We start from the raw sequence: 24,844 nt of genomic DNA on the forward strand, positions 1-24,844 counted from the left end.
GAGGAAATGAAATCCGAGTTTCTTCTCAAATGACCAGACTCAGGTTCTCGTGGTTCTCGTGGTTTGGAAAGATAACAGACAGAATGATGGAGGTCCAGGTGGAGCAGAGAGGACCAGGACCAGATATAGATGCTCCTCTACTGATGAGTGGCTGAAGATCCATCAGAACCACAACACACCAAGTTCCTCAGCTCAACGTTCCTGCTAGAACCTCCAGTCCATCACTCACTAGGAAATGAAATCCAAGCTTCTTCTCAGATGACAAGACTCTTGTGGTTTGGAGAGATCACGGACGGAACGATGGAGGTCCACATGGAGCAGAGAAGACCAAGACGGACCAATGAAGTCCAGATATAGATGCTCCTCTACTGAACCATCTTTTACAGAACCTTACTAGACCATGTTCCTCAACTCAACGTTCCTGCTAGAACCTCCAGTACATCACTCACTAGGAAATGAAATCCAAGCTTCTTCTCAGACTCAATTCTCATGGTTCTTGTGGTTTGGAGAGATCACGGACGGAACGATGGAGGTCCACGTGGAGCAGAGAGGACCAGATATAGATGCTCATCTACTGATGAGGAACTGAAGATCCATCAGAATCTCACTAAACCAAGTTCCTCAGCTCAACATTCCTGCTAGAACCTCCAGTCCATTACTTACTAGGAAATTAAATCCAAGTTTCTTCTCAGATGACCAGACTCAGTTCTCATGGTTCTTGTGGTTAGGAGGGGTCACGGACGGAACAATGGAGGTCCACGTGGACCAATGAAGTCCAGATATAGATGCTCCTCTACTGATGAGGGGCTGAAGATCCATCAGAACCACAACACACCAAGTTCCTCAGCTCAACGTTCCTGCTAGAACCTCCAGTCCATCACTCACTAGGAAATGAAATCCAAGCTTCTTCTCAGATGACAAGACTCTTGTGGTTTGGAGAGATCACGGACGGAACGATGGAGGTCCACATGGAGCAGAGAAGACCAAGACGGACCAATGAAGTCCAGATATAGATGCTCCTCTACTGAACCATCTTTTACAGAACCTTACTAGACCATGTTCCTCAACTCAACGTTCCTGCTAGAACCTCCAGTACATCACTCACTAGGAAATGAAATCCAAGCTTCTTCTCAGACTCAATTCTCATGGTTCTTGTGGTTTGGAGAGATCACGGACGGAACGATGGAGGTCCACGTGGAGCAGAGAGGACCAGATATAGATGCTCATCTACTGATGAGGAACTGAAGATCCATCAGAACTTCACTAAACCAAGTTCCTCAGCTCAACATTCTTGCTAGAACCTCCAGTCCATTACTTACTAGGAAATGGTTCTTGTGGTTAGGAGGGGTCACGGACGGAACAATGGAGGTCCACGTGGACCAATGAAGTCCAGATATAGATGCTCCTCTACTGATGAGGGGCTGAAGATCCATCAGAACTTCACTACACCAAGTTCCTCAGCTCAACGTTCCTGCTAGAACCTTCAGTCCATCACTCACTATGATATAGACTCACTTGTTCGGTTCCAAACCCTCATAGAACCACTGAACCAATCAAACATCTACATACACCAACAAGGGGCCAAAAGTATGTGGACACCTGGAACATCTACGTTCTTTCAGGAAGACCTCTGTGATGTAGGTCATCCCAAAGATGAACTGAACAGGCACAAATCCCCCCCCACACACACACACACACTCCAAACTCTTGAGAAGGTCAGACTGTAATCAGACACCCTGATGTTCTGGGTCAAACAGGAACGGACGTCACAAGCATCACCGATTATCAGTAATATAGTAGACGATATACAAAATGCATGATGGTGTTATTATGGAACATTTCAGGTGACGTAGAGACGCCCTGGTGTTCCGTTCCGGGCGTGGCCGACTAGCATTTGCACTCCTGACCTATTGAGAGAGCATCATCAGGACTCTATTATCCAGTTAGGTGTTCCAAATGATCTCAGCAGGATCTGGTGGGGTTCAGTAGGATGGTTGGAGGTTTAGGTGCACCCTATGGTGCAAGCACTCTGTCTGTGATGTTGCCGTACGTAATTCCAAAAAAGGCGGGACGGGGCGTGTTTAGCATGTTCACCTTTTAATAAAAATAAATTATAATAAAAAAATATAAATAATAAATAAAAAATGCACAAAGAAATAAATACAAATGTATAAATAATTAATAAAAATGAATGTGTGAATAATAAATATATAAATAATTAATACAAATAAATGTATATATGATAATTAAAAATGAATGTATGAACAATAAATAATAATAAATATATAAATAATTAATAAAAATGAATGTATAAATAATAAATAAATGTATAAATGATAAATAAAAATAAATGTATAAATGATAAAAGTAAATGTATAGAAAATAAATAAATAAATATATAAATGATTAATACAAATAAATGTGTAAATGATAAATAAAAATGAATGTATAAATAATAAATAAATGTATAAATGATCAAAGTAAATGTATAGAAAGTAAATAAATAAATGTATAAATGATCAATAAAAATTTAAATGATAAAATAAATGTATAAATAAAAATAAATGTATAAATGGTAAATAAAAATAATTGTATAAATAATAAATAGAAATATCAATGATAAATAAAAATAAATGAAAGAAAAAACAGGAACTATAGCTTTAGAGCAAACAGGGGCGTGTTTAGCATGTTCCCCTTTCTTTATAAAAGGTTCTCTAATGGTTCAGGAACTCTGGACACCAGTTGTTGTTGAGCTGATCATCATGTTCCACAGGTTTTCAGCAGGAGACAGATTGGACTGCAGGTGGGCCAGTCTAGCACCTGCACTCTCTATACTACAACTATAAATCGCTCTTGAAGCACCTGCAGAATGTTGCTCCAGAATGTGTTCATACTCCTCATCAGTAGCTCAGAGGTTAGAGTACTGGACCAGTAATCAGAAGGTTGTCGGTTCAAGCCCCACCACCGCCAAGTAGCCACTGTTGGGCCCCTGAGCGAGGCCCTTAACCCTCAATAGCTCAAACTGTGTTCAGTCAGGATTGTGAGTTGCTTGGATAAAAGCGTCTCTGATAAATACCACCAATGTAAATGTAATGTAGTTTTAGCCTAGCGGTTAAGTTACTGGACTAGTAAGTAGAATGTTGCTGGTTCAAATCCCATCACTGCCAGGTTGCCACTGTTGGGCCCTTGAGCAAGGCCCTTAACCCTCAATTGCTTAGACTGTGTACTGTAAGTCGCTTTGGATAAAAGTAAGTATGTAAGTTGTAATGACGTTCCTCATGATTCCGGTCCCAGGACAGGCGCTGGGTTCAGAACGTCGTGTCAGTAACATTAGGGAAGGACCTCTTCCTATGGACCCGGAGAACCCGAGGTCCATCTCAGATGAGTCTGAGCTGAGAGACGTGGGCGGCGTTTCTGGATGTTGTTGATATCCGGAGGCTGAACGTGTGTGTGTGTAGATGCAGCGGTGAGCCGTGTTCACTGACCAGCGTTTTACTGAAGAACACCAGAGTCCACGTGTGTAAGTGTAAGTGAAATGTGGTGCCGTCTGAGGGGTCAAAGGTCACCAGGATTCAATATTGGTTTGACAGTTAGGCACATTTTAAGGTTTTAATAATAATCTTTCAATAATTTTATGGACTGTAGACTCTGATGATCATCAGGACTAGATCTGATGGTGAGAGGAATCAGAACTTACTGATGGCGAGGATGAACATGGAGAAAATTCCCACAACCTGCCAGAGGCGGAGCCCCCAAAACACCACGGTCTCGGAGGTGATGGGGTCGGGCTTCGGGGGAGGATCGGTGGGGAGCAGCTGAGGATCAGAAAACAGAAATAACGTCAATCAACATCTGCATTCAGAAACAGCTGGAAACTACACACGATAGATCTTTCAGTAATATTATGGACTGTAGACGGACAACAGTGATATAAAAAGCACAAGGCTTGAAATTCAGACTAAATATACAGGACATTAGTAGTAATGAATAAATGCACTGTGGGTCTGTCTGAAAGCCCAGCTCTCTCTCTCTACACCCCTGAGAAGAGGGCATGTCTAAATTCTTAGATTCCGTCCCAGCGCCGATTTGAGTGGCCTGAGGCTAACTGGGTTAGCTTCGTAAGCTAAAACTGCGGTGACGTAATCAGTGACATTTTAAACTAAAGCAAAAATCTCATCCGTCTGTGGTTATACATCCACCACCGTATTTCACAGCTGTCTAGGTAAATGAGGCTGTACAGGGAAGATCAGCGAGCTGTGCTTAAGCTAATCACGGGCAATAAAGAATTTATTCATATTATTTTTATTTATGTGTTTATTTGATTTATTTGTATTTATGTAGTTATTTTTATTTTCTTTATTTATTAGTTATTTTATTAATTAATTATTTTAGTTATTTATGTGTTTATTCGATTGATTTATTTTAGATTTTTTTATTTATTTTATTTTTATTTTTATTTTCATTATTTATTAGCTATTTTATTAATTAATTATTTTATTTCTTTATGTGTTTATTTGATTTATTTATTTAATTTTATTGTATTTATGTAGTTTATTTATTTATTAGTTTATTTATTAGCTATTTTATTAATGACTTAATTAATTTATTTAATTATTGGTTTTTTATTATAAAAAATGTAAACAATCTGACAAATCTGAGGTATTTTTAGATTAACTGGTGTGTTTTCATATTTTCTGAGGTGTTTGTTGCTGGTGTTTACGTACGTAGTTATTTGTATTTTTTTTATTTATTAGCTATTTTATTCATTTATTTATTTATTATTCATTAAGTATTTTGGTTTATTTAATTATAATCTTTTGTTATTTTATTAATAAAAAAATTTTTTTGTTTTCATTTACTATTTTTTGTATTTAATTGTTATTTTGTTAATATATTTTATCTAAAGTCAAAAGTATTCGGACGCCTGACTGTGAGTTCGTCAGACGTTTTTTTTTTTTTAAAAACAATTGTCATATTATGACTGAACTGGCACAAATCTCTATACACACACTCCAAAATCTGGTGAGAAGCCGTCATACTCACAGTCAGGCAGTCAGGCGTCCGAATACTTTTGGCTCTATAGCATACCTGGTTATGGGTGCAGTCGAACTATCCCTATTTATACGCTCGTTATAATCAGGCGTGCGTTCCCGGTGGTGTTGAAATGAACAGGAGAGGTCCTTCCCTAAACTGTCAGATAAAGTCAGATCATTAGGAGGGCGTCCACATACTTTTGGCACTACAGCGTGTAAGGATCTGCGTGTATGTCTCAGTACCGGGCTGATGATCACTGTGGGGCCCCTGAGCGAGGCCCCTTACCCTCCTGTTAGCAGAAGGGAGTGTTTAACTCCACAGGAAGCTCAGGTGGCTCCGATCCGAACAAGAGCAACAGCGCGAGTGTTTATCGCCGCGGTAACGTAGCATAAGCCGCTAAAGACCTTCCTACAGGCGCAGAAATAGATCGCTAGATTAGCGCTTAACGCCTCGACGCTACGTTAGCTTCTCAAACCGTCTTTACCAACCGCACCGTAGTGCCAAAAGTATGTGGACGCCACTCTAGTGTTGCTGCCACATCTATACTGAAAATAAAGGGGGTTTAGTAGTGTGGAAAGAGTTTGGGGAAGTTCCCGTCCTCTTTTAGCACGATAAAGACACGTTTGGGATGAATTGGGATTGTGGATTGGGATGAGTCTATTGGCTGAATGGAAGGCACAAATTCCCACAGACACACTCCAAACTATTGTACATCAAAGCTACAAAGTAAAGACGGAGCGATGCGGTATAAATGCAGGTGGTTTTTGGAACCAGACGAGCTTGAGCTCAGGTGTCCAAATACTTTAGACCACACAGTTCACTCCTCCACTGTCCCTTCTTGTGTTTGTAGCTTTTTACCTTGATTAAGCGTCCTGCACTCGGGTTCATTTCTATTTTTGCGGGCGTGGGGATTCACCTCACGCTTCAGTAGCGAGTCGCGGCCCCGCCCCGCCCCGCCCCGCCCCGCCCCGCCCCACCCCGCCCGGTCCCGCCCCGCCCCGCCCGGTTACTCTCTCGCTCTGTCGTGTTCTTGTTTAGCGCCATTTCGATGCATTAAAATAAAAACATGTTTGTTTTTTTAAGCATGAAAGCTAATTAGAAAGCAGCAGCACGCGGGGTGTAAATACTATTCACCGGACTCTTTCATTTTCTGGTCAATTTCACCCCCCGAAACAAAAGAGCGACTCTGGACGCGCCGAACTGAGACGTACGGTGAGGGATCTCAGAGACGTGTTGAGTTCTGGTGTAAACGTGAGGTCTCGGATCGGCTCGGCTCTGTAATTAAAGCTACAGGAACCTTCAATCACCTCATAACACCGTCAGCACCTTCATCCTTCGTCATACAGAGTAAAACATTCAACCTAAACACGTCCTGCAAACCATCAGCGTCCCTGATGATGTCCTGCACACGTCCCACAAACACAGACCATAAATGAGCACTAGTGACTGTACAGCTGAATATCACATTTTAAAAACAAACATGCATTTCCCAAAGCGTCACACTGCCTCCGCCCGCTCGCCTTCTTCCCATAATGCATCCTGGTACCAAGCGACGCTCACGCACCCGGCCGTGATTCATCAGACCAGGCCTCCTTCTTCCATTGCTCCGTGGTCCAGTTCCCATGCTCAAGTGCCCATTGGGTCACTGTGTATTCTGACACCTCGTCTGTTGGATCGGACCACACGTGCATCATTGAGCCTCGGCCGCCCATGACCCTGTCGCCGGTTTACCACTGTTCCTGATAGATACTGACCACTGCAGACCGGGACACACCCCACAAGAGCTGCAGTTTTGGAGATGCTCTGACCCAGTCATCTAGCCATCACAATCTGACCCTCAGATCCTCACGCTCGCCCATTTTTCCTGCATCTAGCATCAACTTTGAGGATGAAATGTTCTCCTGCTGCCTGATATCCCCCCCCCCCCCCCCCCCCACTAACAGGTGCCGTGATGAAGAGATAATCAGTGTTATTCACTTCACCTGTAGGTGGTCATAATGTTATGCCTGGTCATAACATTAAAACCCCCTCCTTGTTTCTACACTCACTGTCCATTTTATCAGCTCATTTTACCATATAGAAGCACTTTGTAGTTCTACAATTACTGACTGTAGTCCATGCAATGAACATGCAGGTTAGTCTTTGTGTGTCTGGTCAGCTTACTTGTTTTAGGTGTTAATTTGAGTTATTTGGCCACGACAACCAGAAGGTCGACCTCATGACTGAGAGATGGTTTAATATCAGACTGGAGGAGCAGCAGGAACGCTTTCTAGCATTTACACTCGCATCGGAACCGCCACGGCCCTCCAAATGTCAAACAGCCGGAAGTGAATACCAAGGGTCATCGTCAATATCAAGGGAGCATCCTCACAGTGCATCATGGGAGATTCACTCATTCATCTTCTCTTCTGTACATCTCCACTGGAATCAGATTAACATCCAAACCGTCTCAGGAATGAACCCCAGGAGTCCAAATGTTCTGCAAACGTCCTGCAAACATCCCAAAAACGTCCTGAGAACGTCCTGAAAATGTCCTGCATACCGTCTGAGAATGTCCTGCAAACATCCCAAAAACGTCCTGCAAACGTCCTGAAAACGTCCTGCAAACGTCCTGAAAACGTCCTGCAAACATCCCAAAAACGTCCTGCAAACGTCCTGAAAACGTCCTGCAAACGTCCCAAAAACGTCCTGAGAACGTCCTGAAAACGTCCTGAGAACGTCCTGAAAACGTCCTGCAAACATCCCAAAAACGTCCTGAGAACGTCCTGAAAACGTCCTGCAAACATCCCAAAAACGTCCTGAGAACGTCCTGAAAACGTCCTGCAAACATCCCAAAAACGTCCTGAGAACGTCCTGCAAACCGCGTGAGAACGTCCTGCAAACAGCCTGAGAACGTCCTGCAGGACCCCCACAGAGCAGGTATTATTTAGGTGGTGGATGATTCTCAGCACTGCAGTGACACTGACATGGTGGTGGTGTGTTAGTGTGTGTTGTGCTGGTATGAGTGGATCAGACACAGCAGTGCTGCTGGAGTTTTTAAACACCGTGTCCACTCACTGTCCACTCTATTAGACACTCCTACCTAGTCGGTCCACCTTGTAGATGTAAAGTCAGAGACGATCGCTCATCTATTGCTGCTGTTTGAGTCGGTCGTCTTCTAGACCTTCATCAGTGGTCACAGGACGCTGCCCACGGGGCGCTGTCGGCTGGATGTTTTTGGTTGGTGGATGATTCTCAGTCCAGCAGTGACAGTGAGGGGTTTAAATACTCCAGCAGCGCTGCTGTGTCTGATCCACTCATACCAGCACAGAGAAACAGATGGACTACAGTCAGTAATTGTAGAACTACAAAGTGCTTCTATATGGTAAGTGGAGCTGATAAAATGGACAGTGAGTGTAGAAACAAACCTCCCCGGCAACTATCGAGCGCCAAACTACATCAGACTGCTTGACAGCCTTCCTCAAGCTCACCGAGCGCTGAAGTGAAACCTGTCATTGAAAATCCATTTCTTACATTCACGCTCAGATTTCCTCTCCGCTAATCCCGGTGCGGTACGTGATGGACACGCCGCTTTTACCGTGATGGAACAGCGTTACCAAGGTTACCGGGATCCATCGATGCTGGACCCACCGGACGAAAATCGGCAGCCAAACACGTTTAGCTCAGCTGAACTAACGGCATGTGTAAGATTTTAACAGGGTGTCCACATACTTTTGGCCATGTAGTACACTTCCTAAAGCTGCTACAGAGGTGTGCAGCTGCTGGAGCTTGATTTATTTGGACGGGGAGACTCGGAGCTCAGAGGAACGCCAGCAGGAACACGAACACGCTAACAGAGCGCTCATTAGCATTCGGTCTTCAGCTGGCAGCGGACGTGATGCCCAGCGATGCCCAGCGATGCCCGGCGCTGCCGTGTGCCAGCGAGGTTCAGTGAGGCCCAGTTTTATGGAAATACGTTCAATGTTTCTACAGTTAGCATTAGCATTAGCGTCAGCACCAGAACCTGACACTTGTGTTAGCCTGTTAGCTAACATAGGTTATAAATACTTAGTACACAGGTAGTGCTGTATGTGCAGCACAGCTCCAGCAAGCCGAGTTCAATCCCTAGCTAACGGGCACTGAGTGTTTAAATCGACCGGATGAACAACGTTAGCATCAGATGCTAACTGACCGAAGCAGTTGGGTCCTCTCTGAGCTGCCAGTAGGTGGATTGGCTCCATTAATGCCTGTATTAATGCTGTGAGAGTGTAAACGTTTTATTAACTGCTGTATAGAATCCTGGGACAGACTCTGGACACACTGTGACACCGACCAGGATCAAGCGCTTAGTGAAGTGGTTTCAAAGCGCCACTTTTAATCCCTTGACTAAGAGACCACTGTTCCACCTACACTATATGAAAAACCCAGTTCTAGCTGGTTAAGACCAGTTCCTGTGTCTACATGGGATATTGGAGTGTGACTACTGGCATTCGTGTCCTAAGCATCTCTACACATTTCTTCTACAAGTTCTTCTTTTTATTAACTGCTGTATTAATTCCTGGGACAGACTCTGGACACTCTGTGACCCTGATCAGGATTGAGCGTTTAGTAAAGTGTTTTTTTGAGTCGTTCACCTTTAAACAGCTTTTAATTTAATTTGTCTTTCAGCATTTAGTAACAAACCTGTGGTGGGTTTTTTCATACCCTTGACTAAGAGACCACTGTTCCACCTACACTGTATGAAAAAAATCCAGTTCTAGCTGGTTTAGACCAGTTCCTGTGTCTAAATGGGATGTTGGAGTGTGACTACTGGCATTCGTGCCCTAAAAAAGCACATCTACACGTTCTAAGCAGTAATCGATTATAGATTATTATTTTTCTCGCACAGTATCGACCATGTGACAAGTGTGGAACCGATCCAGAACGTTTTGGATCTTCTGGGTTCTTCTGGAGTTCTGTGAATGCGCTGGTGCTAAACGAGGAGGCACGGCGTCTACGGAATGACGTAGCAAAATGTAATGCGTTTTTTATGGCATGTAGGCAGAAGAAGGAAGGAGGAAGAGGATGAGGAGGACATGAGGATGAGGAGGACATAAGGAGGATGAGGAGGATGAGGAACGTTCCTTACCGCTGGATCCGGGACCTGGGCGGCGACGTTGAAGACGTAATGGGAGACGAGAACGGCGCCGGCGCTCACCACAACCGGTACCAGCACGGGAGGAGGACGCGTGGGCCTCTCCGCCGCCATTCTGCTTCCTCTCTGTCCTGCCCGGGGTGTGAGCGATGGGGCTGATTGATGTTCGGAATGGGCGAGGGTCCCGTCCCGTCCTTTTCTCTGGGCCGATCTGCTCCTCCCTTCCTCCGCCGCAGAGTCGCCGTCCCTCTCTGTGTGTTCCTCTCAGAGCCGGACCTGCCCTCCGCCGAAGGAACATCAATTAATTAACAGCCCGGTGTCGTTTACAGCCTGCAGCAAGGGATTGTGGGAGTTTTATGGCAGCAGCAGGAGCAGGAGCAGCAGGGGGAGGGTGCACACGCCTGGAGCAGGAGCGGTGAGGTGTTGGGTGTCATGTTCAGATCAATGTTCAGCATGTTTCAGCTCCAACATGACAGGAACACGTCAGCGTCAGAACGAGACAATGTGGGAGAGTACGAGACAGTACGAGACAGTAAAATACAGTGTGAGATATTACAAGACAATACAGGACAGTCAAAGACAGAAGAAGAGAGTATGAAACAGAATGAGACAGTAAAAGAAATAGTTACAGAAATAACGAAACAGTAAAAGACAGTACAACACCGTACATGGCAAGACAGTTAAAGACAGGATGAGACAGTATGAAACAAAACAAGACAGGATGAGACAGTATGAAACAGAACAAGACAGGATGAGACAGTACAAGACAGTATGAGACAGTGTTAAACAAAACAAGACAGAATGAGACAGCACAAGACAGTATGAGACAGTGTGAAACAGTAAAAGACAGGATGAGACAGTATGAGACAGTAAAGACAGTATAAGATAGTTAAAAACAGTACAAGACAGTTAAAAGACAGTATGAGACAGTAACACAGTACAAGACAGAATGAGAGTACAAGACAGTACGAGACGATACAAGACATTACGACATTACATTACGGTGTTCTCTGGTATTATTGGACTGAGATTTAGAGCAGCGGTTGCTCAGACAGTAAATTGTTCAAGACATTATGAGATAGTACAAGACAATACAAGACATTATAAGATAGTAAAAGACAGTACAAGAAAGTACAAGACAAGAAAGCACCAGGAAGTATGAGACAATACAAGACAGTAAAAGACGGAATACTACAGTACAAGAAAAATGAGACAATATTAGACGGTACGAGACAGTATAATACTGTACTAGAAAGTATGAGACAGTAAAAGATGGTACAATACAGTTAAAGACAGTTATTAGAACGTGTCCCCCCGTATTTTTGGAACAGAACCAGAGTGGAACATGAGAGCAGCAGGACGAGGTGACGGGGGCAAAAACTTTCTCTCACCTTCGTCTTCGTCTGTACTCTATATAACTCTATATATAACTATATAACGCTATATAACACTCTATATAACTCTATATAAAACTATATGTATCGCTATATATAACTTTATATATAACTCTATATATAACTCTATATTAGGGATGTCCCGATCTGATCTCAAAGATCGGAATCGGGGCTGATCAAGGCATTTTTTAACTAATCGGTATCGGCTTCACTAAACCCGATCGTAATCCCGATCCTTCGTTTTACGTCAGCATGTCCGCTGTGTGGAAATACTTTAAATTGGAAAGTGAAACGAGTCCAGCAGTGAAGTGTAACGTCTGCAGTGTGAGCGCTTCACCAGGCGGTGGGAGCAGAGCTGCGTTCATTACTGTAGAATTTAACTGTTTATATGGTGTGTGAGTCGAGGATCACTCCGGTTTACTAAACAATCACTTTTAATCCCAGTATGAAAACTTCAGGACCATAACGTACAGCACGAGTTACAAGACTGAACGACATCTCAGTATCGAGCGCTCTGATTGGCTTAGTTATGTAACCGGGCGTGGTAGTGATGCACTCGCTTAATAAAGAAATAAATACTCGCTATATTCACTAATCGTCGGGAGCATTTAACACTTTATTAACTTCTTCTGTTACGGTACCGAATAGCGGACAGCTAGAGTCATCGCGTTAGCCGAGCACGCTATTCCATGCACTATGGAAGCCCCGAAGGGTCCAAACACACTCACTTCGCGTAGAAACGTCCATCAAACCGTCGTCTCAATACAAGCACAGAAGAGTTTGTTACAGTTACAACACGCATACAAGTACGGTGGCTCGTAAGAAACAAAGGAGATATCATTTAACCAAACGATCTACAATTACTACCAATCTGATACGGCACCTAAAAAAATAACCACTCAGCCGAATACAGCGAGTTTATTATTATTATATGATGAGAAGAGGAACCGGCCGTCCGCTAACACGGCAGAGATGCTGATTCTCCTCAGAAAGAACCTTCACTTCATTCTGAGTGTTCTAGTGTTACTGCTACAATGCTGCACTACGTTTGTTTACTTTTATTATGTAAAAATAAAAGAACATTAAGCAATAGTTTGGATGCAGGTAATGTTTTCCCTACAGCACTGCAGAGCTATTCAGCTGTTAAACATAAACACTGGATTAATGTGAATAACTGTAATGTAGTTGAAGTGTGCACCGTGTGAACAGTATTATCCAGTTCTTATCTAGACAATATCTAGAAAATACAAGTATCGGTTTGAGACTGGGTATCGGATCAGGATCAAAATTAATGATCGGGAACAAAAAAACGTGATCGGGACATCCCTACTCTCTCTGTATATATATATATATATAATTCTATATTTATTCTATATAAATAATTTTATATATAACTATATATATAACTCTATCTATGACTCTATCTATGGCTATATATGACTCTATATATAACTATGTATAATTTTATATATAACCATATATATATACAGTGGGGTCAAAAAGTATTTTGTCAGCCCCTGATTGTGCAGGTTCTCCTACTTAGAAAGATAAGAGAGGTCTGTAATTTTCATCATAGCTACACTTCAACTATGAGAGACAAAATGAGAAAAAAAAATCCAGAAAATCACATTGTAGGATTTTTAAAGAATTTATTTGTAAATTATGGTGGAAAATAAGTATTTGGTCAATAACAAAAGTTCAACTCAATACTTTGTAACATAACCTTTGTTGGCAATAACAGAGGTGAAACGTTTCCTGTAAGTCTTCACCAGGTTTGCACACACTGTAGCTGCTATTTTGGCCCATTCCTCCATGCAGATCTCCTCTAGAGCAGTGATGTTTTGGGGCTGTCGCTGGCCAACATGGACTCCACAAATTTTCTATGGGGTTGAGGTCTGGAGACTGGCTAGGCCACTCCAGGACCTTGAAATGCTTTTTACGGAGCCACTCCTTCGTTGCCCGAGCGGTGTGTTTGGGATCATCGTCATGCTGGAAGACCCGGCCACGTTCCATCTTCAATGCTCTCACTGATGGAAGGAGGTTTTGGCTTAAAATCTCACGATACATGGCCCCGTTCATTCTTCCCTTAACACGGATCAGTCGTCCTGTCCCCTTTGCAGAAAAACAGCCCCAAAGCATGATGTTTCCACCCCCATGCTTCACAGTAGGTATGGTGTTCTTGGGTTCTTCTTCTTCCTCCAAACACCACGAGTTGAGTTTTTACCAAAAAGTTCCATTTTGGTTTCATCTGACCACATGATATTCTCCCAATCCTCTTCTGGATCATCCATATGCTCTCTGGCAAACTTCAGACGGGCCTGGACATGTACTGGCTTAAGCAGGGGGACACGCCTGGCACTGCAGGATTTGAGTCCCTCTCGGCGTAGTGTGTTACTGATGGTAGCCTTTGTTACTTTGGTCCCAGCTCTCTGCAGGTCATTCATCAGGTCCCTCCGTGTAGTTCTGGGATTTTTGCTCACCGTTCTCATGATCATTTTGACCCCAAGGGATGAGATCTTGCGTGGGGCCCCAGATCGAGGGAGATCATCAATGGTCTTGTATGTCTTCCATTTTCTTACAATTGCTCCCACAGTTGATTTATTCACACCAACCTGCTTGCCTATTGTAGATTCACTCTTCCCAGCCTGGTGCAGGTCTACAATTTTCTTCCTGGTGTCCTTCGACAGCTCTTTGGTTTTGGCCATGGTTGAGTTTGGAGTCTGACTGTTTGAGGATGTGGACAGGTGTCTTTTATACAGATAACGAGGTCAAACAGGTGCCATTAATACAGGTAACGAGTGGAGGACAGAAGAGCTTCTTAAAGAAGAAGTTACAGGTCTGTGAGAGCCAGAAATCTTGCTTGTTTGTTATTGACCAAATACTTATTTTCCACCATAATTTACAAATAAATTCTTTAAAAATCCTACAATGTGATTTCCTGGATTTTTTTTTTCTCATTTTGTCTCTCATAGTTGAAGTGTAGCTATGATGAAAATTACAGACCTCTCTCATCTTTCTAAGTAGGAGAACCTGCACAATCAGTGGCTGACTAAATACTTTTTGACCCCACTTTAACTCTATCTATAACTATGTATAACTCTATCTATGACTCTATATATAACTACGTTTATATATAACTCTATCTATAACTCTATATATGACTATATATGACTATATATAACTACGTATATATAACTCTATCTATGACTCTATATATTATTCTATATATAACTCTATATATAACTCTCATTGATTCATATACACACATAATTTATCCTTTCTTCTGTTCTTATCATTATTATTATTGTTTTATTATTATTATTGATGTTGTTTTTATTCTTATTATTATTTAAATCTCTTTAATCTGTGTGTGTGTGTGTGTGTGTGTGTGTGCGTGTGTGTGTGTGCGTATGTGTGTGTGTGTGTGTTAACAGTTGAATCGTTATTACTGGATGTAATTGTATTGTATTGTACATTCTGTGTATGTGATGATGAACTTTACACCACAGCGCCCCCTAGTGTTCACTAATAAACACACAGCCCTGTTTCATCCACACACACCGCACAGACACAAGTATGTGGACACACACACACACACACACACACACACTAATTCAGAGCGACACCTCAGTGCTCACCACAGGGAACAGAGATCCTGAAAACATGCATCAGGAGCCTCAGAGCCAAAAACCACTTACTCATCACACACACACACACACACACACACACATATAGACCAACCCACACACACCAGTACACACACATATAGATCAGAGCACACACACACACACATATAGATCAACACACACACACATATAAATCATCACACACACCAGCACACACACACATGTAGATCAACACACACACATATAGACCAACACACACACACACACACACACACATACAGATCAGTGCGCACACACACACATATAGACCAGCGCACACACACACATATAGACCAGCACACACACACACACACACACATTGACCAACACACACACACACACACACACCAGCACACACACATACAGTCCCCTCCAAAAGTATTGGAACAGTGAGGCCAATCCCTTTATTTTTGCTGTAGACTGAAAACATTTGGGTTTGACATTAAAAGATGAATATGAGACAAAAGATCAACATTTCAGCTTTTATTTCCAGGTATTTACATCTGGATCTGATACACAGTTCAGAAGATAGCACCTTTTATCTGAACCCACACATTTTTCATGTGAGCAAAAGTATTGGAACAGATCAACTTAAAACAGATTAAAGTGAATAAGACTTAATATTTAGTTGCAAATCCTTTGCTTGCAATAACTGCATCAAGCCTGTGAGCCACTGACATCACTAAACTTTTGCATTCTTCTTTTGTGATGTTTTTCCAGGCTTTTACTGCAGCCTCTTTCAGTTGGTGTTTGTTTTGGGGGGTTACTCCCTTCAGTCTCCTCTTTAGCAGGTAAAATGCAGCTCTATAGGGTTTAAGTCTGGAGATTGACTAGGCCAGTCCAAAACCTTCCACTTCTTGCCCCTGATGAACTCCTCTGTAGTTTTGGTGTGTTTTGGGTCATGATCTTGCTGCATGATGAAGGATCTCCCAATCAGTTTGGTTGCATCTTTCTTTAAATTAACAGACAAAATGTTTCTGTAGAATTCTGAGTTCATTATACTGCTGCCATCATGCGTGACATCATCAATGAAGATCAATGAGCCCGTCCCAGAAGAAGCCATGCAAGCCCGAGCCATGACATTACCTCCACTGTGTTTCACAGATGAGCTTGTATGTTTGGGATCATGAGCAGATCCTTCTTTCTCCAAACTTTAGCCTTTCCATCACATTGGTAAAGGTTCATCTTTGTCTCATCAGTCCATAAAACTTTATCTGTACTTCTTGGCAAATTCCAGCCTGGCCTTCCTATTCTTCTTGCTCATTAGTGGTTTGCATCTTCTGGTGAAGCCTCTGTACTTTTGTTCATGAAGTCTTCTGCGAACAGTAGATGGTGATACCTTCACTCCTGTCTGAGTGTTTGGAGTGTGTGAGGAGTGTGTGGAGTGTGTGAGGAGTGTGTGGAGTGTGTGAGGAGTGTGTGGAGTGTGTGAGGAGTGTGTGTGGAGTGTGTTTGGAGTGAGTGGAGTGTGTGAGGAGTGTGTGTGGAGTGTGTGAGGAGAGTGTTTGGAATGTGTAAGGAGTGTGTTTGGAGTGTGTAAGGAGTGTGTGAGGAGTGTGTGAGGAGTGTGTGGAGTGTGTGAGGAGTGTGTGTGGAGTGTGTGAGGAGTGTGTGGAGTGTGTGAGGAGAGTGTTTGGAATGTGTGAGGAGTGTGTGAGGAGAGTGTTTGGAGTGTGTGAGGAGTGTGTGGAGTGTGTGTGGAGTGTGTGTGGAGTGTGTGAGGAGTGTGTGAGGAGTGTGTGAGGAGTGTGTGAGGAGTGTGTGAGGAGAGTGTTTGGAGTGTGTGAGGAGTGTGTGAGGAGAGTGTTTGGAGAGTGTGAGGAGTGTGTGGAGTGTGTGAGGAGTGTGTGGAGTGTGTGAGGAGAGTGTTTGGAATGTGTAAGGAGTGTGTTTGGAGTGTGTAAGGAGTGTGTGAGGAGAGTGTGTGGAGTGTGTGAGGAGTGTGTGTGGAGTGTGAGGAGTGTGTGTGGAGTGTGTGTGGAGTGTGAGGAGTGTGTGGAGTGTGTGAGGAGTGTGAGGAGTGTGTGAGGAGTGTGAGGAGTGTGAAGAGTGTGTGTGGAGTGTGTGAGGAGTGTGTGGAGTGTGAGGAGTGTGAAGAGTGTGTGAGGAGTGTGTGAGGAGTGTGTGGAGTGTGAAGAGTGTGTGTGGAGTGTGTGTGGAGTGTGTGAGGAGTGTGAGGAGTGTGTGAGGAGTGTGAGGAGTGTGAGGAGTGTGAGGAGTGTGTGTGGAGTGTGTGAGGAGTGTGTGTGGAGTGTGTGAGGAGTGTGAGGAGTGTGTGAGGAGTGTGTTTGGAGTGTGTAAGGAGTGTGTGAGGAGTGTGTGAGGAGTGTGTGGAGTGTGTGAGGAGTGTGTGTGGAGTGTGTGAGGAGTGTGTGGAGTGTGTGAGGAGAGTGTTTGGAATGTGTGAGGAGTGTGTGAGGAGAGTGTTTGGAGTGTGTGAGGAGTGTGTGGAGTGTGTGTGGAGTGTGTGAGGAGTGTGTGAGGAGTGTGTGAGGAGTGTGTGAGGAGTGTGTGAGGAGAGTGTTTGGAGTGTGTGAGGAGTGTGTGAGGAGAGTGTTTGGAGAGTGTGAGGAGTGTGTGGAGTGTGTGAGGAGTGTGTGGAGTGTGTGGAGTGTGTGAGGAGAGTGTTTGGAGTGTGTAAGGAGTGTGTGAGGAGAGTGTGTGGAGTGTGTGAGGAGTGTGTGTGGAGTGTGAGGAGTGTGTGTGGAGTGTGTGTGGAGTGTGAGGAGTGTGTGGAGTGTGTGAGGAGTGTGAGGAGTGTGTGAGGAGTGTGAGGAGTGTGAAGAGTGTGTGTGGAGTGTGTGAGGAGTGTGTGGAGTGTGAGGAGTGTGAAGAGTGTGTGAGGAGTGTGTGAGGAGTGTGTGGAGTGTGAAGAGTGTGTGTGGAGTGTGTGTGGAGTGTGTGAGGAGTGTGAGGAGTGTGTGAGGAGTGTGAGGAGTGTGAGGAGTGTGAGGAGTGTGTGTGGAGTGTGTGAGGAGTGTGTGTGGAGTGTGTGAGGAGTGTGAGGAGTGTGTGAGGAGTGTGAGGAGTGTGTGAGGAGTGTGTGAGGAGTGTGCGGAGTGTGTGGAGTGTGTGGAGTGTGTGGAGTGTGTGGAGTGTGTGAGGAGTGTGTGGAGTGTGTGAGGAGTGTGTGAGGAGTGTGAGGAGTGTGTGAGGAGTGTGTGGAGTGTGAGGAGTGTGAGGGGTGTGTGGAGTGTGAGGAGTGTGTGTGGAGTGTGTGAGGAGTGTGTGGAGTGTGAGGAGTGTGTGTGGAGTGTGTGAGGAGTGTGTGTGGAGTGTGTGAGGAGTGTGTGAGGAGTGTGAGGAGTGTGTGGTGTGTGTGGAGTGTGTGAGGAGTGTGTGGAGTGTGAGGAGTGTGTGTGGAGTGTGAGGAGTGTGTGGTGTGTGTGAGGAGTGTGTGGAGTGTGAGGAGTGTGTGGTGTGTGGAGTGTGTGAGGAGTGTGTGGAGTGTGAGGAGTGTGTGGTGTGTGTGGAGTGTGTGAGGAGTGTGTGGAGTGTGAGGAGTGTGTGGTGTGTGTGGAGTGTGTGAGGAGTGTGTGGAGTGTGAGGAGTGTGAGGAGTGTGTGAGGAGTGTGTGGAGTGTGAGGAGTGTGAGGGGTGTGTGGAGTGTGAGGAGTGTGTGTGGAGTGTGTGAGGAGTGTGTGGAGTGTGAGGAGTGTGTGTGGAGTGTGTGAGGAGTGTGTGAGGAGTGTGAGGAGTGTGTGGTGTGTGTGGAGTGTGTGAGGAGTGTGTGAGGAGTGTGTGGAGTGTGTGAGGAGTGTGTGAGGAGTGTGTGTGGAGTGTGTGGAGTGTGAGGAGTGTGTGGTGTGTGTGGAGTGTGTGAGGAGTGTGTGGAGTGTGAGGAGTGTGTGGTGTGTGTGGAGTGTCTGAGGAGTGTGTGGAGTGTGAGGAGTGTGTGGAGTGTGTGGAGTGTGTGAGGAGTGTGTGGAGTGTGAGGAGTGTGAGGAGTGTGTGAGGAGTGTGTGGAGTGTGAGGAGTGTGAGGGGTGTGTGGAGTGTGAGGAGTGTGTGTGGAGTGTGTGAGGAGTGTGTGGAGTGTGAGGAGTGTGTGTGGAGTGTGTGAGGAGTGTGTGTGGAGTGTGTGTGGAGTGTGTGAGGAGTGTGAGGAGTGTGTGGTGTGTGTGGAGTGTGTGAGGAGTGTGTGAGGAGTGTGTGAGGAGTGTGTGGAGTGTGAAGAGTGTGTGTGGAGTGTGTGTGGAGTGTGTGAGGAGTGTGAGGAGTGTGTGAGGAGTGTGAGGAGTGTGAGGAGTGTGAGGAGTGTGTGTGGAGTGTGTGAGGAGTGTGTGAGGAGTGTGTGGAGTGTGTGAGGAGTGTGTGAGGAGTGTGTGTGGAGTGTGTGGAGTGTGAGGAGTGTGTGGTGTGTGTGGAGTGTGTGAGGAGTGTGTGGAGTGTGAGGAGTGTGTGGAGTGTCTGAGGAGTGTGTGGAGTGTGAGGAGTGTGTGGAGTGTGTGGAGTGTGTGAGGAGTGTGTGGAGTGTGAGGAGTGTGAGGAGTGTGTGAGGAGTGTGTGGAGTGTGAGGAGTGTGAGGGGTGTGTGGAGTGTGAGGAGTGTGTGTGGAGTGTGTGAGGAGTGTGTGGAGTGTGAGGAGTGTGTGTGGAGTGTGTGAGGAGTGTGTGTGGAGTGTGTGTGGAGTGTGTGAGGAGTGTGAGGAGTGTGTGGTGTGTGTGGAGTGTGTGAGGAGTGTGTGAGGAGTGTGTGAGGAGTGTGTGGAGTGTGAAGAGTGTGTGTGGAGTGTGTGTGGAGTGTGTGAGGAGTGTGAGGAGTTTGTGAGGAGTGTGAGGAGTGTGAGGAGTGTGTGTGGAGTGTGTGAGGAGTGTGTGTGGAGTGTGTGAGGAGTGTGTGAGGAGTGTGAGGAGTGTGTGGAGTGTGTGGAGTGTGTGAGGAGTGTGTGGAGTGTGTGAGGAGTGTGTGAGGAGTGTGAGGAGTGTGTGAGGAGTGTGTGGAGTGTGAGGAGTGTGAGGAGTGTGTGTGGAGTGTGTGTGGAGTGTGTGTGGAGTGTGAGGAGTGTGTGTGGAGTGTGTGAGGAGTGTGTGGAGTGTGAGGAGTGTGTGTGGAGTGTGTGAGGAGTGTGTTTGGAGTGTGTGAGGAGTGTGTGGAGTGTGAGGAGTGTGAGGAGTGTGTGTGGAGTGTGTGAGGAGTGTGTGGAGTGTGAGGAGTGTGTGGAGTGTGTGAGGAGTGTGTGAGGAGTGTGTGAGGAGTGTGTGTGGAGTGTGTGAGGAGTGTGTGGAGTGTGAGGAGTGTGTGAGGAGTGTGTGAGGAGTGTGTGGAGTGTGAGGAGTGTGTGAGGAGTGTGTGAGGAGTGTGTGAGGAGTGTGAGGAGTGTGTGTGGAGTGTGTGAGGAGTGTGTGGAGTGTGAGGAGTGTGTGAGGAGTGTGTGGAGTGTGTGGAGTGTGTGGAGTGTGTGTGGAGTGTGAGGAGTGTGTGGAGTGTGTGAGGAGTGTGTGTGGAGTGTGTGAGGAGTGTGAGGAGTGTGTGGAGTGTGTGTGGAGTGTGAGGATGAAGATGAACGTGATGTTAGATCTTCTCTCCTGATCTGGGCGTCTGAATCCAGTTGTTGTTATTGAGTGTGTGGAGTGTGAGGAGTGTGAGAGGAGTGTGTGTGGAGTGTGTGTGGAGTGTGAGGAGTGTGTGTGGAGTGTGTGAGGAGTGTGTGGAGTGTGAGGAGTGTGTGAGGAGTGTGTGAGGAGTGTGAGGAGTGTGTGAGGAGTGTGTGGAGTGTGTGAGGAGTGTGAGGGGTGTGTGAGGAGTGTGTGGAGTGTGTGAGGAGTGTGAGGGGTGTGTGGAGTGTGTGGAGTGTGAGGAGTGTGTGGAGTGTGTGAGGAGTGTGTGAGGAGTGTGAGGAGTGTGTGGAGTGTGTGAGGAGTGTGAGGGGTGTGTGGAGTGTGAGGAGTGTGTGTGGAGTGTGTGAGGAGTGTGTGGAGTGTGAGGAGTGTGTGAGGAGTGTGTGTGGAGTGTGTGAGGAGTGTGTGTGGAGTGTGAGGAGTGTGTGTGGAGTGTGTGTGGAGTGTGAGGAGTGTGAGGAGTGTGTGAGGAGTGTGTGAGGAGTGTGAGGAGTGTGTGGAGTGTGTGGAGTGTGTGTGGAGTGTGTGAGGAGTGTGTGTGGAGTGTGAGGAGTGTGTGTGGAGTGTGTGTGGAGTGTGAGGAGTGTGAGGAGTGTGTGTGGAGTGTGTGTGGAGTGTGTGAGGAGTGTGTGTGGAGTGTGAGGAGTGTGTGTGGAGTGTGTGTGGAGTGTGAGGAGTGTGAGGAGTGTGTGTGGAGTGTGTGAGGAGTGTGTGTGGAGTGTGAGGAGTGTGAGGAGTGTGTGAGGAGTGTGTGAGGAGTGTGTGAGGAGTGTGAGGAGTGTGTGGAGTGTGTGGAGTGTGTGTGGAGTGTGTGAGGAGTGTGTGGAGTGTGTGAGGAGTGTGTGAGGAGTGTGAGGAGTGTGTGAGGAGTGTGTGGAGTGTGTGAGGAGTGTGAGGGGTGTGTGGAGTGTGTGGAGTGTGAGGAGTGTGTGAGGAGTGTGTGAGGAGTGTGAGGAGTGTGTGGAGTGTGTGGAGTGTGTGAGGAGTGTGTGAGGAGTGTGTGAGGAGTGTGTGTGGAGTGTGAGGAGTGTGAGGAGTGTGTGAGGAGTGTGTGAGGAGTGTGTGTGGAGTGTGTGGAGTGTGAGGAGTGTGTGTGGAGTGTGTGTGGAGTGTGTGAGGAGTGTGTGTGGAGTGTGAGGAGTGTGTGAGGAGTGTGTGAGGAGTGTGAGGAGTGTGTGGAGTGTGTGGAGTGTGTGTGGAGTGTGTGAGGAGTGTGTGGAGTGTGTGAGGAGTGTGTGAGGAGTGTGAGGAGTGTGTGAGGAGTGTGTGGAGTGTGTGAGGAGTGTGTGAGGAGTGTGTGTGGAGTGTGTGGAGTGTGAGGAGTGTGAGGAGTGTGTGTGGAGTGTGTGGAGTGTGTGAGGAGTGTGTGAGGAGTGTGTGGAGTGTGTGAGGAGTGTGTGAGGAGTGTGTGTGGAGTGTGTGGAGTGTGAGGAGTGTGAGAAGTGTGTGAGGAGTGTGTGAGGAGTGTGAGGAGTGTGTGGAGTGTGTGGAGTGTGTGGAGTGTGTGAGGAGTGTGTGAGGAGTGTGTGTGGAGTGTGTGGAGTGTGAGGAGTGTGAGGAGTGTGAGGAGTGTGTGAGGAGTGTGTGGAGTGTGTGAGGAGTGTGTGAGGAGTGTGTGAGGAGTGTGTGTGGAGTGTGTGGAGTGTGAGGAGTGTGAGGAGTGTGTGAGGAGTGTGTGAGGAGTGTGTGAGGAGTGTGTGGAGTGTGTGAGGAGTGTGAGGAGTGTGAGGAGTGTGTAAGGAGTGTGAGGAGTGTGTGGAGTGTGTGAGGAGTGTGTGAGGAGTGTGTGAGGAGTGTGTGAGGAGTGTGTAAGGAGTGTGAGGAGTGTGTGGAGTGTGTGAGGAGTGTGTAAGGAGTGTGAGGTGTGTGAGGAGTGTGTGAGGAGTGTGTGAGGAGTGTGTGGAGTGTGTGAGGAGTGTGAGGAGTGTGTAAGGAGTGTGTAAGGAGTGTGAGGAGTGTGTGGAGTGTGTGAGGAGTGTGTGAGGAGTGTGTGAGGAGTGTGTGAGGAGTGTGTAAGGAGTGTGAGGAGTGTGTGGAGTGTGTGAGGAGTGTGTAAGGAGTGTGAGGTGTGTGAGGTGTGTGAGGAGTGTGTGAGGAGTGTGAGGAGTGTGAGGAGTGTGTAAGGAGTGTGAGGAGTGTGTGGAGTGTGTGAGGAGTGTGTGAGGAGTGTGTGAGGAGTGTGTAAGGAGTGTGAGGAGTGTGTGGAGTGTGTGAGGAGTGTGTGAGGAGTGTGTGAGGAGTGTGTGGAGTGTGTGAGGAGTGTGTGGAGTGTGTGGAGTGTGTGAGGAGTGTGTGGAGTGTGAGGAGTGTGAGGAGTGTGTGAGGAGTGTGGAGTGTGTGAGGAGTGTGTGGAGTGTGTGAGGAGTGTGTGGAGTGTGTGGAGTGTGTGAGGAGTGTGTGAGGAGTGTGAGGAGTGTGAGGAGTGTGTGTGGAGTGTGTGTGGAGTGTGAGGCGTGTGTGTGGAGTGTGTGTGGAGTGTGAGGAGTGTGTGAGGAGTGTGTGAGGAGTGTGAGGAGTGTGTGTGGAGTGTGAGGAGTGTGTGATGAGTGTGTGTGGAGTGTGTGAGGCGTGTGTGTGGAGTGTGTGTGGAGTGTGAGGAGTGTGTGTGGAGTGTGTGTGGAGTGTGTGAGGAGTGTGTGTGGAGTGTGTGGAGTGTGAGGAGTGTGTGGAGTGTGTGAGGAGTGTGTGGAGTGTGTGTGGAGTGTGTGAGGAGTGTGTGTGGAGTGTGTGAGGAGTGTGTGTGGAGTGTGTGGAGTGTGTGAGGAGTGTGTGTGGAGTGTGAGGAGTGTGTGAGGAGTGTGTGAGGAGTGTGTGAGGAGTGTGAGGAGTGTGTGTGGAGTGTGTGTGGAGTGTGTGAGGAGTGTGTGTGGAGTGTGTGAGGAGTGTGTGGAGTGTGTGGAGTGTGTGGAGTGTGTGAGGAGTGTGTGAGGAGTGTGTGAGGAGTGTGTGTGGAGTGTGTGGAGTGTGAGGAGTGTGTGGAGTGTGTGGAGTGTGTGTGGAGTGTGTGAGGAGTGTGTGTGGAGTGTGTGTGGAGTGTGTGAGGCGTGTGTGTGGAGTGTGTGTGGAGTGTGAGGAGTGTGTGAGGAGTGTGTGTGGAGTGTGTGAGGAGTGTGTGAGGAGTGTGAGGAGTGTGTGGAGTGTGTGTGGAGTGTGAGGATGAAGATGAACGTGATGTTAGATCTTCTCTCCTGATCTGGGCGTCTGAATCCAGTTGTTGTTATTGACTGGATTTCTGTTGCGCTGGTGTTTATCCCGCTAGTTTCCCGCTGGTGTTTATCCCGTTAGTTTCCCGCTGCGCGACTGCCGAGCGCCGATAACGTGCCACGTGCGTCAGAATAGCTTCCAGAAATAAACACGGCAAGCGTGGGTGTGGGCGTGGCTTCTCTTCTCCTCGGTGGTTCTTTCTTTTTATCTTCGACGCGTCTTTACTTTCATTTCTTGTTAGCGTGACGGCGACGCATCGATCCGAACCGCGAGTCCCAAGCTCATTACAATAACACCAGATTAGCCGCCGCGTGCTGCCCGAACGCGGCTCTTATCTTGTCGCCATGTCGGCCGTATTGATGTCGCGCTTCTGACAGGTTAATTAGCTCAACCGCGGTTAGCGAAGGCTTTATTAGGATCTGTTACGCTAACGGCTTCCACAGGCGTGACATGTCATTACAATCACTTACAGCTGCGCGCTAAAGTCTAAACGACGCACGCTAGATGAACTAAAGTATTGGGACGCCCCGTCAAGCCACAACAGCTGCAAACAGGTGTAATAAATCAATCATATAAAGGAAGTAACAGTTTAGGGAAGGTCCTGTCCTGCACAGAGCCCTGAGCCCTGAACCGGAACATCGACTGAGGTTTTCTCGACTGAACGGGCACAAATTCCCACACACAGACTCACTTCTAAGCTTCCCAGAACAGCGTCTGTTGTTCTAGCTCTGTTTTAATACAGTTTGTCCAAATACTTTTGGTCATGTAGTGCAGCTGTATTATGGTTTAGGTGTGTGTGGTCGCCGGTGGCACTGGGAACAATGCAGCTGTAATAATTCCACTAAATATTTGCAGATTTTACAAGCTAATGTGA

General features: G+C 46.3%; 1 protein-coding gene across 3 annotated transcripts in view; it reads right to left on the reverse strand.

Annotated features, from left to right (window-relative positions):
* The window catches only part of tmie (transmembrane inner ear), a 37,464-nt gene that overhangs the window by 12,139 nt on the left and 481 nt on the right, over positions 1–24,844 (reverse strand). For 2 of the 3 annotated variants that reach the window (XM_062993470.1, XM_062993472.1), the window contains exons 1-2: positions 10,142–10,261; positions 3,698–3,815 (exon numbers count right to left, since the gene is read on the reverse strand). In XM_062993470.1, coding sequence (XP_062849540.1) covers positions 3,698–3,815; positions 10,142–10,261 — 238 coding nt within the window. Of the gene's footprint in view, positions 1–3,697; positions 3,816–10,141; positions 10,262–24,844 lie in introns of those variants that run through there. The other variant, XM_062993471.1, reaches the window with a different exon arrangement.

The sequence above is a fragment of the Trichomycterus rosablanca genome, chromosome 4, assembly GCF_030014385.1.
Source record: "Trichomycterus rosablanca isolate fTriRos1 chromosome 4, fTriRos1.hap1, whole genome shotgun sequence".
Taxonomy (NCBI): Eukaryota; Metazoa; Chordata; class Actinopteri; order Siluriformes; family Trichomycteridae; genus Trichomycterus; species Trichomycterus rosablanca.